The 18165-nt window shown below is 47.6% G+C and overlaps 1 protein-coding gene across 1 annotated transcript in view; it reads right to left on the reverse strand.

Moving 5' to 3' along the window:
• Window positions 1-575: 575 nt before the first annotated feature.
• SEPTIN11 (septin 11) overlaps window positions 576-18165 on the reverse strand; it is a 54441-nt gene continuing 36851 nt past the window's right edge. The window contains exons 4-10 of the mRNA XM_050896368.1: window positions 17940-18126; window positions 15505-15666; window positions 14025-14121; window positions 12146-12314; window positions 7225-7357; window positions 5977-6164; window positions 576-2033 (exon numbers count right to left, since the gene is read on the reverse strand). Of these exons, the coding sequence (XP_050752325.1) occupies window positions 2018-2033; window positions 5977-6164; window positions 7225-7357; window positions 12146-12314; window positions 14025-14121; window positions 15505-15666; window positions 17940-18126 (952 nt within the window). The 3' untranslated portion in view covers window positions 576-2017. The remainder of the gene's footprint in view (window positions 2034-5976; window positions 6165-7224; window positions 7358-12145; window positions 12315-14024; window positions 14122-15504; window positions 15667-17939; window positions 18127-18165) is intronic.

The raw sequence follows: 18165 nt of genomic DNA on the forward strand, positions 1-18165 counted from the left end.
ATGCACAGAGACAGCTGAAGCAAAGCATACCACCACAAGCATTCAATGATGCGCATATGATGTGACTGTAAAAAAAACAAAACCAAAAAAACCAACCCAAAAAAACACCTCATGCCAAAAACCCCAAACTTCTTCCTTGATAACTCAAGATTTTAAAGCTGGATTTGCCAGAAGCCACAAGAACCATAGTTTCACTTTTCCAAACAACCCCCCAGCAAACCTGTTTAACTTGACAAAAAGCACATCATGGTTGATAAGACCAGGAGGTGCGATTTTAAAAAAAAACAAAACAAACCACCAACCGAAAAAAGCCAAAAACCGACAACAACAAAAAAGAAAAGGCTCAACTACTTTATTTCCAGCTTATTTATCTCCATATTTCCAGCTTATTTATCTCCAAATGACTTTTGCTGTCTGTCCAAGACATCGTATTTAGATACCTTCTTCCCAAAGCCATGTTTAAGCAGTGAGGGTTAAAAAGCAAGGCAACTCAAAAGCTAACCCCCAAACACATTTCCCAATCCAACACTTCAGAAGAGGTGATAATTCTGCCTTCCCCCCCCCCCGCCTCCCCGAGGGGCAAGAAATTCCACCCCAGAAACAAGCAAAGAACTGCAGTGCGTGAGACTTAGGTGGAAGGAGTTATTTTTAAGAGTGCTTTAAAGAAAGAAACAGGAGACTACCTAGCTAGGAGCAGTGGAAATGCTGGCTGTACATCAGCAGAAGAGAAAGAAATCCAGAAGTCATAGGGTAAGCATGGCTCGCCACTTCTTGGGAAGGAAGGGAAAGACTCTGTCCGAAAAGCAATGGCATAGAAAACACACATTAAACAGACCAATTTCCACACCGCGCTGGCCACAGAGCAAGGCCTGCCTTATGCTAAAACTCCTTTGCACGTTCAAAGGACATCTGAATGGGACATTGTCCCTGGTGCAGGAGGGCTGGTGGGAGCGTGAGGAATGTGTGTCCAGGCACCCTCTCTCCCTCGAGATGAAATTCTGGATCCCACAGCTTTGCAAGTCTGTATTTAAGCGCGTGCAGGAATCCTCCTGAAGGCTGCAAGAGGATGCCGAAGGCTATGTCTTCCCCCCCGCCCAGGCATTTGATTCCGTAAGGGCTGCTAAGTCTTGCTAAGATCATCCACATCGGAAGCCAGGTACTATTTTAAGTGAGGTTTCAAAGGTTATGGTCAGGCAAGTAACACATGGAAAGCAGTAAGGAGAAATGGTCCCTCTCCCAGGCGCCTGCAGTGCCGCCTCGATCCCACCATACCGTTCAGCCGGTAGCTACTACACTGAACTGGAAGGGTGGCTGTAAAAATATGCCAGCACATGACAATAAATCGAAGCCAACTAGTATGATCAAGTCAGACAACAAAACCAGGAACTAATAAAAAAAAATATCATGCAAATGTAATGGCATGCAAGGTCAGTTAGACTTTTGTTATCTACACACACATACCCCCCTCCCTCTCCCCCAACAGCGGGACTCATATTGCTCTAACACATTAGCTATCGAAGGAATACGGGTCGGACTCAGCTCCGGGGTTTAGCCACACCGGGGATTGGGGCTGTGACCCTCGTACAGCAGTCATTCCCCGAGGCCGGTTTCTGCGGACCCAGGGACCCCTTCAGCACAGGGCTATTGCAGCCAGCCCTCCGAGAGCTGGGTAGGCCAGCAGCACTGAGGACCTGATCCAGTCAATGACGCTCACCCGAGCTGCTGACGTCCAGCCCTGACTCTCAGTTCAAATTTGGGGCCAAGAATGATTTACTGCTGCAAGTTTTGACGAGAAAAAATACATGGTATCATTATCTTGCCCCTCCATCCAACCCTGAACTTCCAGTTGCATACAGTCCTGTACCCAAACCTTCTTCCTTCTTGTTCCCGCTATATTATGAGTTAATAGTTATTCATGTTAAAAAATGGAGAAAAAAAAAGAAAAAAGAAAACAGATGGCAGAGACACATTACTGCAAAAGCAGGTGAATGCAGGAACATCCTTGGCTTGACAGGCTTTATGTGAAGCTTGCACTGCAAGTTAAAAAAAGAACAAAAAACAAAAAAAGTTAGCAATAATTGAACTCAAAATAAAATAAAAAAAAACAAAATCAAAGAAAGCTGGGAGAGCCAACACCAGCAACCCGCTCTGGTGGGAGGGCATGCAGATGAATTATGGAATTATAGAGAAATTAAACCTCAAGGCTGGGCTCTACTCCAGCCTATGACAAGCAAAAGCAAAAAGAAAAACCGAGGGGGCAGAACTACCCAACAACCAGCCACATAAGTTAGTCAAGGTTACAGTCTGTAACCACACAGTGGTTGGGGTCTTTAAGCTTCATTTTTTCAGAAGGGGCATGGCTGGGGGATATGGTTGCAGGTGTCCAGTTGGGGTTACTTTACACTGGCCCTCTTGCAGAAGAGCTGTGTGCTTAGCCTTTACCCAAACTCGGGTATCTCAGGCCTGGGCACCATGACATCTCCCAGCGCTTCAGCAAACGTCAGCTTTCAGACCCAAGTCAGATCCTTCAGACATCAACAAACCCCTCTCTTTATAGGGTGTTGGGCCAGGCCCTGACGTATGTGTTACAGCTCAGCTTATAGCTGTGTGTCAGGGATTGCTTTGGGACTAAGCATGGCCCATGATGGCCAGACCAGTCACATTGGACTGGAAACTATTACGTAGAAAGGAAACTGGAAAAGAGTTTTTCATCTGGTTTTCAGAAGTAGCTTGAAATAAACAGAAACAGAGCCCAAACAGATGGTCCCAGCTCCTGGGCAGAGTTGAGGATGAGCAAGTAACACAACGGCACGTGTTGAGGCATGCATGTGGCCATCTACCAAACAACAGGCAAGCACCAGAAGGCTATTTGCTGCTCCTATTTGGTTTTGCCAAGTCCATTGCCAGGAACCCTCTCCAGATTGTTCAGGTTTGAAGCACAGTCCCATCCCAAAATTACGGCAGGGGCTGGATAAGTATGCTCAGCCCCATATTCAGGAAAGCACTCGAGTACGTGTCTATTCCACAGTCACACAAGTGTCTGAGGTACACAGATGTGCTGTCCTGAAAACAGCACGCTTCCGTCATCAGGCCAGAGCTGCTACAATTTAGATGAAAAAAGCATAAGCTATAGGAATCTGAGAAATGTATTATGGGAAAAAAAAAAAGGTATAAAAAGACAAGTTGTTCCTACAGGAATAGTCTGGAAATCAAGAGGGCCAAGTTCTCCCTCATGGAGTTAGGCCAGCAGCAGATTTCACCCTGAGCCTTCCCTCCGGCTTGCACAGCACAGTGGAAAGTCTCTGTTGTCCAAGTTGGAGAAATCTGATCCCACCTTGTTCCCACGAATTACTTTCTGGGGAGGCTACAAGGATCGTGCATGGCAAGGATTTCCTCTGGCAACTGCACAAGAACCACCACAGTCCATGTCAGCACAGAGAAAGGTTGAAAGCCTTACCTAAACAAACTGCAGCTTTTCATTAGAGTGCAAGGAGGAACTTAAAGCCTTTAGAAAAACCAAGGTGTGCTACAAGGCGGAAGCATCAGCATTCCCTTTAAAGCCTCCGTTAGTAATTCAGACGCTAAAGAACAATTGCGGCAGTTACAGCACCTGGTGTGGAGCGACACTGAAAGGACACACTAAAACACGTGCATGTTCCTCACGACTGGATTTCTGTGAATGCATCAGCAAAGCAGAAACTGTGTTTGTCATGGTCGCTAGAAACATCCATGTATCACACCCGCAACATTGTGCACGTGCCAGCCAACTTCACAGAAGCAAACAGTAGCTAACAATGACTACCAAAAGTTACAAAACTCCCCAGACCATTATATACTGCACTGGTCTCATATCGAAGAGGTGAAAAAACTGACTGCAGAGTTCTTAAAAATACTAAGCTGCCAACTCTGTTTAAGAGATAAGAAAAAGGGTCTTGAAAATTTTCTATTCTTTTTAGGAAACGGGTCACCATGTCTGAACTCTCACATGAGAGAAGACCGGTGTTTCAGCCTATCCTATTTACAGGCATTGTTGCGGAACGGTATTTCAGCGTGCTTGGACGTTAGCTGCCGACACTTAGTGTTTCTACAGTTCAGCGTGACACTGATCAGTCTGTAATGATTTCTTTACCCAAGCAGAGCATGCAGCACACAAGCACTCTATGTATTTCAGCGGGTGCCGAAGGCCGGGTTCTCAGTTAGCATCAAGCAGCAAGGCTCCATAGGAGCTACATCAGTTTACGTCAGCTGAGGAACTAGCCCTAGGCCCTCCCCACCTTCCCCAGGGAAGCCAGGGGCAGAAGCAACAAATGACAGGCACCGGACCAGCAGTAGAGACAGGGGACATGCAGTGAGCATCAGCGTAACTTCCCAAAGTATAAAAATATACTAGTATATATGCAATACAACAGAAACTCATAGGCTCACGCTGTAAGACAGCTCAGACCTGGCTTAAGTTCGCAGGTTAGCAAGGGAGACAAAAGTGTCTATACCACATCCCTACTAGCATTTTGGTTCCTCCCGCAGTGACAGCTTAGTGTTAATGGAGTAGGTTACTCTGCCAGAGTCTATTACGGAATGCACCCCTTCACTATCGGCTATTAAGAGAAGTGTGGAACTGTCATTTTTGTGTGTGGGTTAAAGAAGCGTTTTCCAGTGAGATTTGCTGCATCACCATCTTTACAGCTTTCCGATTGCAGTTATCAGCTGGCGCCGTTATCACAGATGACCCAGAAAGGACTTGCAGGAGTACTCCCTTACTAGGTACGGAAAAAGCGAATGGAAACTACGGCAGGAGACCTCAAAGCAGCCTCCGTTAGAGTAACCTGTCTTGCTGCGCTATACAAACAAGCCATGTGCGGTCCACTTCACCTCTGCAAGGTTCGTCTGGCTTCACTGTACATATCACACCTAAGTGGACCTTGTGTTCTGGTTTTTAAAGCACGGTGAAGTAGCCAGTATCATGTAATAAATAGGGGTCTCTTGCACTAATAGCAAGCTAAACATAGCCATCTCCAAGTACAGGCTGCAAGAAGGAGGTTACGTCCATTTGCATCAATCTAGAGCTCAAGGTTTTCAGTGGAGCTCTGCAGTGACTTAACTCTGAGCCCAAGTCAACGGCAACGTTCCTCCAGTTTCAACGGAAGCAGAGTTAGGTCCAAACTGAGCACATCTGAAAATCCCGCCTCCAAATACGGACCATGGGACAGCCTCTGTCCACAGATACACTTGGTGCCTACTAAGTTGCTGGATTCTCAGAGTACTGGAGGGTATAGGATTATACTCCTAGTATACAAATATAAAATAGTAGAAAACAGTGCCATTATCTTTACTAAAAGGTTCGGGTTTCTTAGCTTATTATGTCAACCCGATACAACCACAAATGCCATTTACCTGCAATTACGGTACCATAGTAGTTTGGTTTTTAAAAAAAAAAAAAAAAAACAAACAAGAAAACAAACAAAACTTCTTGTCTTTCAAGCAAGCTTCCAAGTATTCACTTTTGGCACTAGCATTTCCCATGTGAAAATAACATGGTGGTTTTGGTTTCTAATCTACTTCTACTTACAACTATAACCTTAAGGAATGGGAATTGGAGACCGCTCTTCGGTGAAAGAAAGGGCGGGTAGAGACCCCCTTAATAATTTTGGCTCAGGCAGATAAATCTGAGTCCAGAACATCCCAGAGCTGTTCCAGAAGATGCTGGACAGATCACAGGTCAAACCTCCACCATCCGATTGCTCTCCCATACCAGTCAGACTTTGACATAAATTTTGAAGGTACTCTTCTAGAGAAAAATTAAGATCATGTCCCTGGCCCACCCTTTAGAAAAAAAATATTTTATTTGATCAGGCTGATAAAAGCCCAGTTTCCAGTCTGGTAATGGGGAAAAGCAAATACAGACATGCAGCAAGAAAGAAAAAGCAACCTCCCAAACTGTAACAAACCCTACAAAGGACGTGGGTGACATCCGCTTACTTTTTCTTGTCCTTGTCTTTCTTGGTTTGTTGCGAACCTGCCTGCTGAGCCTGTGACTGTAATAGCTGAGCTGCTGCCTTCTTCTTTTGAAAGTTGTTCAGCTCTTCCTCAAGTTCCTTCTTTTTGTCTTCCACTTTTTTCTTCTCTTCTTGGTGAGTCCTCCTTAGATGGTCAAACTTTTCGTGAAGCTGCCGGGACAGAGACAATGACAATTGGATGGGAAGAGAAGAATGTTTCACCCCGATCACTGGTAATCATGCCTGAAGCGGTTCCGCTGGCGCTGAAGCCTCACTGCATTAATAACAAGCCATTGGCCTGTCCCAAGCGTGCCTGACTGTGAGTAAAGCCCTGCAATTAACGCACATTTGCATACACAGATGGCGGGAATTTAAGTTGCTGTAGGAATACGACAGGTCTCTGGACACTTCCAAACTCCCATGTTCCATCCCTCGTTGCTTTGTACCTCGTGGACTCTCTCACGCTCGTGCAAAGCAAGGAAACGTGGCCATTCAGGGCGATACTCTTCTCTGGGGCTCTTCTCTGTACCTCTGTAGGAGTACACGCTCCTCCGTGAGGCCCAAGAAACAGCTCCCTCCCCTAGCAGGACATCTACTTTTTCTCTGTCCCACAGTAATCAGTGCTGACCTACACACACCCCGAGCAAATTACAGTAGGGCAGCTCTGTCACGTCCCTCTACAACTACACCGAGTGGGACTTACTGCCCTCTGGGAAGTCCTTATTACTTACTGAAAGTTTCCAGAAAGGTGCGACTGCTAAAGGGCAGCGCTGGCTGTACCATAACTGAATATCCACTGCAAATCAAGGTTACTTTGAGTAGCAAACATATTCTCTCCTTTGGGCAGGACTGAAGAGGCGAGAGAGCAGAGAGGACTCCCACTGCACAGCAAGGCTGGCATTTCTGTGGGGTATGTAGCCACAAGCCACTGTTACTGTCACACCGCAGCACCTCCCACTCGCTCCACGGTATATATCCTCCTCCAGCTGCCCAAAACCAGGGAATACTCCCGCTCCGTGTTACAGGCACAGAAAAGTGGCAGAGGACTTAAATAATGGGGCCACGGCAGGAGTGGGAACTGAGTTCATATCTGCTTCTTGAGACTGTTTATGCACAGCAAGTACCTTTGCAGGCTTGATGTTGGAATCTGGATGCTCACCTTCTCAGGGCCCTCTTGGAAAAGCCCCGCCTAAACCCTCACACACAGTCCTCCGAGTTACAATATACTCACATCTTTCTCTGCTTCCTTCAACTCTGCTTCCTTCTCCTTCACTCGCATGACAAACATCTGCCTCATTTCATCCTCCTTCTTCTGGAGTTCGCCCAGGAATTCGTTCCTCTTTGCTTCATATGTCTCTTGGAGACTGTTAAAAACAAAGAAAAAAACAAACAGTCAGAGCTGTGTTTCAAGTACAGTGATGAGTTTCCAGCCTTTGGTGATCTTACCACATTGTCTTGTCACAAAACATCGTCACAGGTCCCTGACTACAACAGAGGCATGAACACCTCCACCGCAACCAGCCCTAGCTTGCTAGGTGGCAGCGGTGGGAGACAAATTGGCGAGGAAAAAAATGAGCACGCTGTTCAGGATCCTGTAAATCACTTAGCAGGCAGGATGACTGTCCTCGAAAATAAACAGCCACTACGTAAGCACCTACAGCAATCCCTGATGCTCACATGGCTTGTGATCTGTTTGAGTGACACCTTCTCACTTCTCCCACTGTTTGTCCTGAATCTCTTCATTTGAAGTGCAAGATCTGGGGAACAGACATGGGCATATCAGAGTGCGAAATCTGGCTTTATGTAGTTCATGAAGCATGACGCTGACACAGAGCAAAACTAATTTTCGCTACTCATTGCTAATGGATTCAGATCAGGGGCTTTATTTGGATAAAGCCACCTTGGGAGACCTCCCTTTCTCCTTTAGCTGTCAAGGGAGGCTAAGCCTTTGTGAACGAGCAGCAGCGTTCCTCCTCCAAATAACCACGTTGCTGGATTCCTTCATTCCTTTATTCCCCCTCTACTTCTTGGCATTCCGTTATTTCCCCAGCACTGAGATACCGCAGCAAAGATTTGGGACACCAAATATGTTGTCCATGCACCTCTGAGATTTCAGAGCCTCTTTGGAACTCTGGACGCCAAATTCCTCTTCATTTTATTCCTTAAATGGATTTGGATATTTCAGCCATAATGATAGTGTGGGAATGATAACTATTTCCCCCAAGATGCTTTTTTGAAAACGCATTTTTTTAAATGAAAACTCCACTGATATCACACAGATACGTTGCATCCATGCACCTAAGGAACACATTAACCGCTGGGCTAGTGGAACATCTTAATCCAATTAAAGCCAAGCTTTTGCCTTTCCTGGCACGGAGTGAGGGTTTTGGTGGCTTTTTTGTTGCTTGGTTTTGTGTTTTTTTTGGAGGCAGGGGACGAGGGGTGGGTGTTGAGCTGGAGAACAAAACTTGACAGATAAACCCAAGTCTTGGGTTTAACACTGCTAATTGATGGGCACTTCACTTGCCTCCTAAAATACTCCACAGACAGGATGCCCAGAGCTGCTCTTGCACAGCACTGCCCACGCTGGAGGAATCGCACGATTCCAGCTGACCACACCAGCTTCCCACACATTGAAGCAAAAATGCTGATTCTAAAAATGACAAAAATCTTTTCATGGGAGAACAGGGCAAGAGGCATCTTTGGATTCTTAACTAAATCAAGAACCAGACCACTCACAGCAGACAGAGATCAGGAGACTAGAATCAAAACCTCCCTAAAATTCAGTCTTGGATTTAATCCTCTGACTGTGGACACTGAAACTTAAATTCATAATCCCTTCCGAAGGGTCTGGCTAGAGCCTAGGAAAACCCTGAGGGCAGATTAGCCTTCACTGCTCAGTGAGCAAAAATTGAATCTGCAATTAGTGACACACTATACTAGGGAGCAGCAGAGCCTTACGGACAGAAACGGAAAACTCTGCAATACAGGATACGATTAGCAGTGTGCAAACGATTTCTTGCAAAGCTCCTTTCCAAAAACACAATGCCGGGTGATGGGCAAGCAGGAGAAGGCTGGCAGGAGCGAGGGTGGCAGGGGCTTGCTGTTACATTGTCCCAGGTTCAATGCTAATCCCAGCTTCAAGCTTAAAACCTTAACACTAACCTAAAGCCAGCAAGCCTAATTCTCTACTGAAGTGACTCCGACTTCCAGAGAAGGAAAGTTCTCAGAGAAACTGGCCTGGCAACTCCAGGCTGCATATGAAAAAACCACTTACAGCCCTAAGGAATAACAGTCCAAACCAACTGGGATCCCTGCAGCTTCTCACAGACAAAAATGACAAGGGAATTTGCTTTTTAAGTATACGCACATATGAACCTAGATTACAAGAGTAACTTGATTCCCCAACACACCCCCACATACTGAATGATGCCTTTGTAAATAATATTCTTTAAAAAAAAAAGGATTTTGAGAAAATTAACCAGAGCAGCAGAGAAACCAGTCCACAAGACATGCAGGACAGCAGAAGGGTCTCTGTGCAACAGGGGACCCCATTTCACGGAGCAGATGCCTACGGGGGCACTGGCGCTCCCTCCTCACCTCCTGCAGCTCGGACAAGCGCTGGGGGTTCTGCCAGCAAGGTGGGTCTCACAAGAGTGGCCAGCCTCCCTTTTTCACACCTCGCGCAAGCGCCTACACAGCACCAATGGTTTGCTAGGGTCTTTTGAGCTGCTCACCCCGAGATTTACAAAAGGCTCCCTGCTCCAGGCTGATGCAAACTGGCTGAAGAGCGGCGGTCCCTGTGGCTCCCAGGGCCCGGACCCGGGGGAAAGGCATGCTTTTGATCCCTGGTCTCAGAAGGAAGAACAGAAAGAACCAAACCTACTGGCTTCCTCATTTCGGATATACATCAGCCAAACGGCTTGGGATCATGGGTTTTGTTTGTTTATTGGAGGGAGGAGGGACCTAGAGCGAACTATTCTGAACTAGCATGTACCAGATGGAGAAATTCTGTACATTTTCATTTCCTTTCTACTTATAGCTTGGTCAAAAGAGGCCTCGTGTACAGGAAGCAATGGAAATTCCTCAGATTCCTCAAAGGGAAGGGCTGAGCCCATCTTAAGCCATTGCTTTCCAGAAAGGAAATCCAATAAACCTTCACACTTGGGCTTAGTAACAGAACTGGGCTCGACCGATTCCAGCAGAGTTTCTGTGCCACAGAAGAAATGCAGCTACATAAACTCAGCGAGTCACAAATAAAACCCTGAACTGAAGCAAACTCCCTGTCGTAGCGCAGACCTTGCTCACAGCTCACCACGGAGTGCTGTTTTCCAGAAACACGAGCACAAGGCCCCCACTCTGCCTTCTGCTCTGGAGCCCACCCGGCTTTCCCCTGTTGAAGATCAGAGACGAACCACGTCCGTGGTTATCTGCGCAAGCCAGCTGCATGGCTGCTGTCTCAGGGATTGGCACGCCAATTCCTGACATGCACGTGCGTTACGGGGGTAAACCTCCGGTGATGCACATTTAATTCTGACCGCCTTCCCCTGGGGCAGGGAGGAGCGTGGGATGCCGTTAAGGCAGCGGGTGCAATTATTGGGGAAAAGTTGGGGAGGAATGGGAAACAGGAAATGCAAGGAGAAAACAAACACTCCCTCCCACATTCCCACACAGCTGTTGTCCCTGGCTAACGACTTGGGCTGCAGACCAATAAAGCCGTCAGACAGCATCAACTCCGCATTTAGTAAAAAGCCAAACCTCAAGCATCAGACCACAGCACCCTCTTCACAGCGCACCTTGGAGCAGCTGTGAAAAGCTCTAGGAGGGTCAACAAGAACATTTGTCCCAGGATCTCCCCTTTGGTAAGCACTTATACCTCAACACATGAGTCACCTTCATCTCAGCAGGGAGACAGCTGAACTTTTCAAGCCCAGCAATTGTACGTGGCCCTGACTTGCAGCAGAGCAAGCTGGCTGCAAACCACAGTTGAGTCTGCAGTGGAGGAAAGGGGGCATGAACGTATCACCTGACCATCTCAAAACCTGCCCTCCTCCAAGGGCAAAAAGCATCAGGAGGAATTTCTGAAGTGATTAACAAACTTGCTATTCAACTGATTCACACAAGTCTCCATGAAGCTCATAGTACCGCCAGTAGGAAGATGAGCATAAGCTTCGCTTAAGACTGGGCAGTTCACAGGTTTTAGGAAAGCAAAAGCATGGGGGGGGATCAATGAACTTCCCAACCCCAAAATGAGATTCTCCCAGCTTGAAAAAAATGACAAGTCAACAACATGAACAGTTAACTGATGCTAACTGTTCCCAATCAGACACGCCTACAAGCCCCGATGCATTCTACTACCAACACTCTCGCTGCGTCTTACAAAAACACGCCCTCTTCCATGATGCTGAGGGCACAAAGAAACCAGGAAACGGTAGCGATCCTCACGGCAGGCTCTGCATTACAGCAGCCTCTCGGCCACGTAAAGCAATGGACAGTTTCAAATGTGGACAGCAAAATCGGTTTGAAGAGTCCAGTGAGGAACTGCTCTCCACGTTGAGTGACAGGAGGAGCATTTAGAAATCAATTCTTTCAACATTTTTTAGTGCTGGCTGACAGATAACAGGTAGGAGACAGACTGAAAGGCACGCACTTGCGAGCGAGGGCCAGCAGCTTATATGTGATGTGGCAGAGCAAGGGATGCTCAGAGAACGGCTCAAAGAAAAACGATACAACTTCAGCAACGGGGTGCAGATAGATCCATGGACATGCACTTCTTCCTCCTAAAATTCCCAGGTTGGTCCGAAATGGGTCATATTCTGCCCGCAAAACACATCACCTTCAAGCACCCTGGTGACATTCTGCAGGCTCTAGAAAGCCTGTACGGCCCTGCTGCAGGGTTGCAGACATTTTCAAAATGTTAAGGCAAGAATTGGCTTTTCTCAGCCACCCAAGCTTTTCCTGTGCTGCTCCTGTACAAGTCCTACACCCTCAGGGCAAGATTGTATTGCACAAGGTTTTCCTCCCCAGCCACGCTTCAGCTCTCAGCTGCTCTAAGGGACCGTGGCTACTCCCTCCCTGGTTCTTGCAAACATCGGCAACCCCAAAACCTCCAATCTCTCTGGTTGTACAAGGCCTGAGTTACGCTTTCCTACCTGAAAGGCTTACTGTCCGGATCCGTGTCCTTGAATCCCATCTCTTCAAGTTTGCAGCGCCTGTACAGCTCGTAGTGTCGGGTGTGCGTCTGCTCTCTCAAGTCCTCCATGTTCACTCGGATCAGCATCTCCCGCAGCTTCACAAAGTCACAGTGATTTTCATTTTCAACTGCAAAACAGGCAGACCATCCACAGAGAGAACGTTAAACCCAGGAGCCAGGTCCCCCCTTTCCCTGGGCCCCAGTTTAGCAAGCCTGAGAGTTCTTCAGGCACACAAGCAGAACTCCAAGTCAGCCTGCACCAAAACGCCTTGCTAAACTGGGGTGAAACCAGCCCACGCCAACACACGGGCACCAGTTCAAGGCCTTTCACTGGATCTGCAAGATCTCTGTGCTGCCCATCTGTCACAGAGCTCCTGTCTCTCCATGCATTTCTGCACCAGCAAGGTGACGATCCATTTGCACGCAGGATTTCACTTCCCACTCAAATCTACTCTAAATCCAAGTCACCCACAGGGGCCCAGATGCGCAACAAAGTCTCAGTTTGTAGCAGTGGTGAAAGGAAAGGCTACAAGAAGACCCCACCAGAGATGCTGTACCCTTTCCATGCCAGCTAACCTTATAAAGGAGCCCTAAACCCCTGCTCCTGGCACTGAAGGGAGGCAGCACACACAGTAGAACATGGCTTCCCATAACAACTTCTATTCAGAGCAGGGTCTGGTGTGCCACCATCAGCCCCTGGGCGAGCAAGCTGTTCAGCCTGCGAAGGGCCTGCGGCCAGAGGGCTGCACGCTTCAGCGCAGACAGTCTGGGTATGCTTAAAGACAAGGGGTGGAAGTTCTCTCTTTAGGATGCAATGGCAAGCAGCAGGCATCTCTGCTGCTAACAGACAACTCTGCAGCATGCCTCCGGGGACACAGTGAAGCACTCCAGCTGCTCCTCTTCAGGCCCGGACCTTCAAAGTCTCTCTGGTACCCAACTAAATCTCTTTGACTATCTGGTCCTAGTTTCCTGGGAGCAGCAAGAACCCAGCAGGATACGTGTCAAGTCCAAGACTTCCCAAACATATCAACTTCTTTCCTAACTGTGAGTTATTCCCAGTGTTATCCTCTGGTGTACACAGCTGAAGACAGTAAGTCTGAAGCTGCTTCAGGGTCAGCTTGTATCATGGAGAAAGACTCAGGAAGTTTTGCAGAACTGCCCTGCAAATGTTCCCCTGCAGCTTGCTGGGCCATTCTCCAACTGGATACACAGCTGAAGCCACAAGCAGACCACCACCATCTCAACCCTGTACTTCTCAGCGCTGGTTGGGAAAGCAAGGACCAGCCCTATCTTTGGCAGCTTCAGTACAGCCTGGGTTGCAAATACAGCCCTAGCCAAACTCTGCTCTCCAACAGAAAGGAGCTTTTGGTAGGCTTTATGGGGGGCTGCATACTTAAGCTGCACATCCACAGTTTAGGATACCAGGACAAGGCACACCAAGGAGGCAGCGTTGAATTAATTCTGCTCCCACTTCAAGTTGAGAGGGCAGAGCACTTGCTGACCTCCCTGGAAAATCCCCCAGTTAGATGTTTGCATTCAGGCTTGCGTGCAAAGTCCAAACCAAAGCACTCATGTTTCATGCTAGTTATTTAACATCTCCTAGTAATGTTACCCTGCTCTGTCCCAAAGCCAATGGCTAGGTTGACGTCACCACCCTGCCGCCAAACCCCCTCCACATCTAGATCTAGGTTGCAAAGCCCTGATTTTAAAGAGAAGTCTTAGAGCTGTGATCTTGCTTTCTCAAGACAGATTTTGATAAGGACCATCCAGAGATCAATGCATCTTTCATCAGAAGGACACAAGATGACTAAGTCTTATTCGTGCTTTCGGTAACATACCCTGCACAACACCCCAGGGGTACTGCCTGGCTTTTGCCATCTTATTGCCGATCTTCACTTCTTCAGTGCTGCCAACTACAGCAAAAGGAAGGTGGACCTACAAAAGGAAAGGGACAACGAGGTTAGGGATTTCCTTTGTTGCCTTGCCAGGGATTGTTTCTGAAGAAAGCTGTTTACTGTGGCAGATGTGCTAGATTTAAGTTGCTTAAACGCCTTTGCAATTCATCTGGTGTTTTAGAAAGAGCAACAAGACAATTTGGATGAGAAACCTGCTCAGACTTCAAATCCAAAATTCTGAAGTCCCAAAAATACAAGAGAGGTACATATTTTTCAAGTAATTACAAAGCATGACTATCTTAAGCACACGAGAAGTCTTACAAACTGGAATTGAATTTGAACACTGAGGAAAAATAACTGTTAAACAATAAAAAAAAGAAAATGAAGCATATCCTCCCAATGAAGGCAGGCTAAAAATTCAGGGGGTTTCTGCTGCTAGAAATAACTGCTAATGCTTCCTCTTAAAAAGGGCAAAGCTGTGAGCAAGGGGAAGAGCGGAGTCGACCCAGCCCTGGGCTGACGCGTCTGAGTCACCGAGCTCTGCTACGGCCCAGTCTCTCCGCGGGCGTGGTGGTGACAATCTGGGATCTACTGCCAGAAGTGCGGCTGCTGCCAGGAGGGAGCTGGCCTCTGCCGCCAGCCCACCCCCGCGGTGCTCTCCCTGCCTTAACAGCATCCAAAAGGGCTGGGCGCAAGCTCTGGGAGCGGGTGCCGTGTCGGCCAAGCCATGGTCACAGGCTGGGTGGGAGGGGAAGAAGCCAAGCGGCAGAGGAGATGCGATTAACTGGCAAAGGAGTTTCCCAGGAGCCGGGCTGCACCACAGGAAGGCAAAACACACACCGCACACGCTGCACCCCGGCAGAGCCGCGTCCCTTCTCTGTGCCAGCTTCTCCCTGCTGAGAACACACCACAGACAGGGAAAAGAGGGAGGCAATACAGAGGTCTGGAGAAGGGCTGATATCCAGCTGGACGGCACAATTGCCCATCTACAAGCAGTTGTGCAGGGAACATCATCGATGGTGCCCCCGCTCTCACCGGAAAGCGAAACAAAGGCAGACGTGAATCACCCCCCACTAAGCAACAAGTGGTCGTTTGGGACAGGAAACCCAAACCCCAGCCCTTTGCCCTGACCGCGTCGGAGCCCTGCCTCCCATCCTCTTCCTTTCCCGAGATGGGAATACTGCAATAGGGGAAGGATATGAAAAAAATGCTTGGAAGAGAATCGTTTGTCAGACAATGAGGCATATCGGGCCAGGCAGCCCACGTATCACAGGTATCTCCAGCTCCAAAACCCTTCTGGCCAGCCTGATATCTGTGCTTAGACTGCAGTTTTAAAGGCAAAAGAAACATAGTACAACGTGCCCTACCATCAAGGATGGGCCCACGCAAACCAAGGCAAGCAAAACCCCCCCAAAAAACATACACTCATCGTGGCATTTATCTCAGCCACTGTCTCTTCATCTGTCGGGAACTGGTAGATCTGGACACCGTTGCTGACCAGCTCGCTCATGATTTTACTCTTGAACTTGTGCAACTCGTTTTTTGCAATGGTGTCAGCCTTGGCAATGATGGGGATGATGTTCACCTGCAAGACAAAGACAGCACCTCCACATACAGGACTGCACGTGTTGCATCACAGGGAGAGGACAGAGAGCAGCACGCGTCCTGCAGCAACGGCCCTGGAAGTGTCACCCGCCACCGCCCCCCCAGCAGAAGACCTTCCCCGGGGCTGCTGCTGACAGCACCGCTGCCTTAGACAGGATTTTCAGGCAGCAGCGACGATGGCCTTAAAAAGAAGTCAAATGCAATTTGGCAACATGCTACTTCCCGTCCTGTCATATTCCCCTCCTCATCCGAATCGGCTGGACAGGAAACACTGTCATAGATTATTACAAGCTGTTCCAAAAAAAGGAAATTACCATCTAGGCACTTCTCCTCCACACCGCAGCAGGCTGGATTACTGCAAGCGACACGCTCAGACAATAGCCTCTCATGGGCGTTTGCTCGGGGGGTGTTATCAGGGACACCCGGGCGGGCAGCAGTGCTGCTGTTACCCCAGTGGAAGTGGAAGCAGATGGTCCATATCCAGCCACGCTACACGCAGGGTGGGGACTGGCAGTAACACAGGCACGCTTCCTCCACCTGCGTGCCCTCGCGTGCTCCCATACACCGCTGTACTGCAGGACTAGGGTTGATTTCTCCCTGCGCAGCTCTAAGACAATCATGCAAAGGAACCGCATGATGGGGTTAACACAGAAATGAAAGGTAAGTTACTGTCTCTCTTCCCTAGACAGGCTGTTTGCAACAGTGGCAGGAGGATGGCAAACAGCAACACCATCTAGGAGCCGAGGGGAGATAGCATGGTACCCTCAGTGCAGCTGAATGGACCGATGCACAGCGAGCACCAGCCAAGCGTCTGCTTTGCTGGGAGAGGGCAAGAATGCATTAGGAGGAGGAATCCTGCTTTCTTTCCCTTTCTACTCTCTCCAGATGGACGATTTCTGTTTCTGATCTTGCAGGATTTGCTTTTCCTTGCAACAGCAGACAGAAATTGTAGTGAGGAAGATGTTGATATTGACCTATATGAAGGGATTTTAACTGCGGTACTTGAAAACCCTCTTATATTACATCGCTTAATTCTGTTCGGAGGATGGCCTGGAGTTATTAAATCCCCCTTTGCCAAAAGATGGAACACGAATACCAATTAGCTCACTTTGGGTAAATCTCCATAACCCTATTTTAAGTTGAATAGGGCAGGCATCCTTCTCCATCACTGCATAAAACCCAATCGATAGGCCACTCTCAAAAAAATAAAGAACCATTGTCATCATTTATCTTCTGCAGAATCAGGATCCAATCAGCCAAAGGTGCAAGGTGGACTGAATTAAATTGCTTAATCATGATGTAAAGAAGCACAGAGAAAGCTCAGTTTAAATACTCAGGTTTTACATTTGTACCTCAGTTATTCTCCCTAGGAAAAAAGAGATGAAATCTTCTTGCAAGTATCTAGTAAAACACCATCATTTAAACCAAGCTCGGTTCCCATTCTTACTAGTCAGGAGGGTAACTGAAAAAGCACATGCCGAGTAACATATTTATTCAGATTCTTCTTGTTTATCAGATTATGGTTAGAACAACACTACATTTGCCATAGAAGATCAAATCACTGTGTCTAGCTGGATGCAGTCAGAGCACGCAGACACAGCATTTTGATTTGTTTTTCATTGATTAGTAAGATGACCTAAAGCGTTTTAGGTGTACTTCTCATCTCATACACACTTACCAAATCAGGTTTTGTACAAGAACCTAATTAATCTGTGAGGCAAAGTGAAATAGAGATGGCAACCGTGTCTTTGAGTGCTAGAACTAGCAGAGTTCAACTTCAACTTCTCATTTTTTTTAATGCACTTAAGGAGGAAAACACACTTTTCTCTCTTTTTCAACAGCCAACTGACCTTTCAGTTGTGAACAAACCTGTCACTAAACTTGGCTGAGTTAACCCCCAGGAAAGCAAAAGGAACGGTGGTCTCCTAATGCATCCTCATAAATACAGTTTTCTGCTCTCAGATTGCTCACTTCATAGCATAGCTGTGGAGCAAGCAGCCAAGTTTCCTAATCCGAGATGGGACTGGAAGAGGGTAGGAGCCCAAACTCTTAATAAATCTCTGCAGCACGTGAGTCAGTGAATAATGACCCATTCTAGCAGCTAGCCCAAGGTAAAGTTTTCACACAGCACCTCTGCAATTCCCCGCTGCTAAAAACAGACAATATTTTTCTGAGCAGGTTTAACTAAGCCTGTGGCAAAATCATAAAAGCACTAGTAGGGCCATGGAGGGTCCTAACATGAGCAGCAAGTACCTTACTGTCGAGCTTCTTCATGGTGACCAAGTCTAGGGACTTCAGCGAGTGTCCGGTTGGTGCAATGAAATATAGGCAGGCGTGAATTCTGGTGTCGTGGTAATTGAACAGGGATCGTTTGATCTTCAGCTCTTCTTGCAAGTAGGCTTCAAACTGCGCATCGATATATTCTACTATAGGCTTGTAGCTGAAGAGAGAAAACATGGCACAGAGAAAACCAGGGCAT

Source organism: Gymnogyps californianus, chromosome 4 (genome assembly GCF_018139145.2).
Source record: "Gymnogyps californianus isolate 813 chromosome 4, ASM1813914v2, whole genome shotgun sequence".
NCBI lineage: Eukaryota > Metazoa > Chordata > Aves > Accipitriformes > Cathartidae > Gymnogyps > Gymnogyps californianus.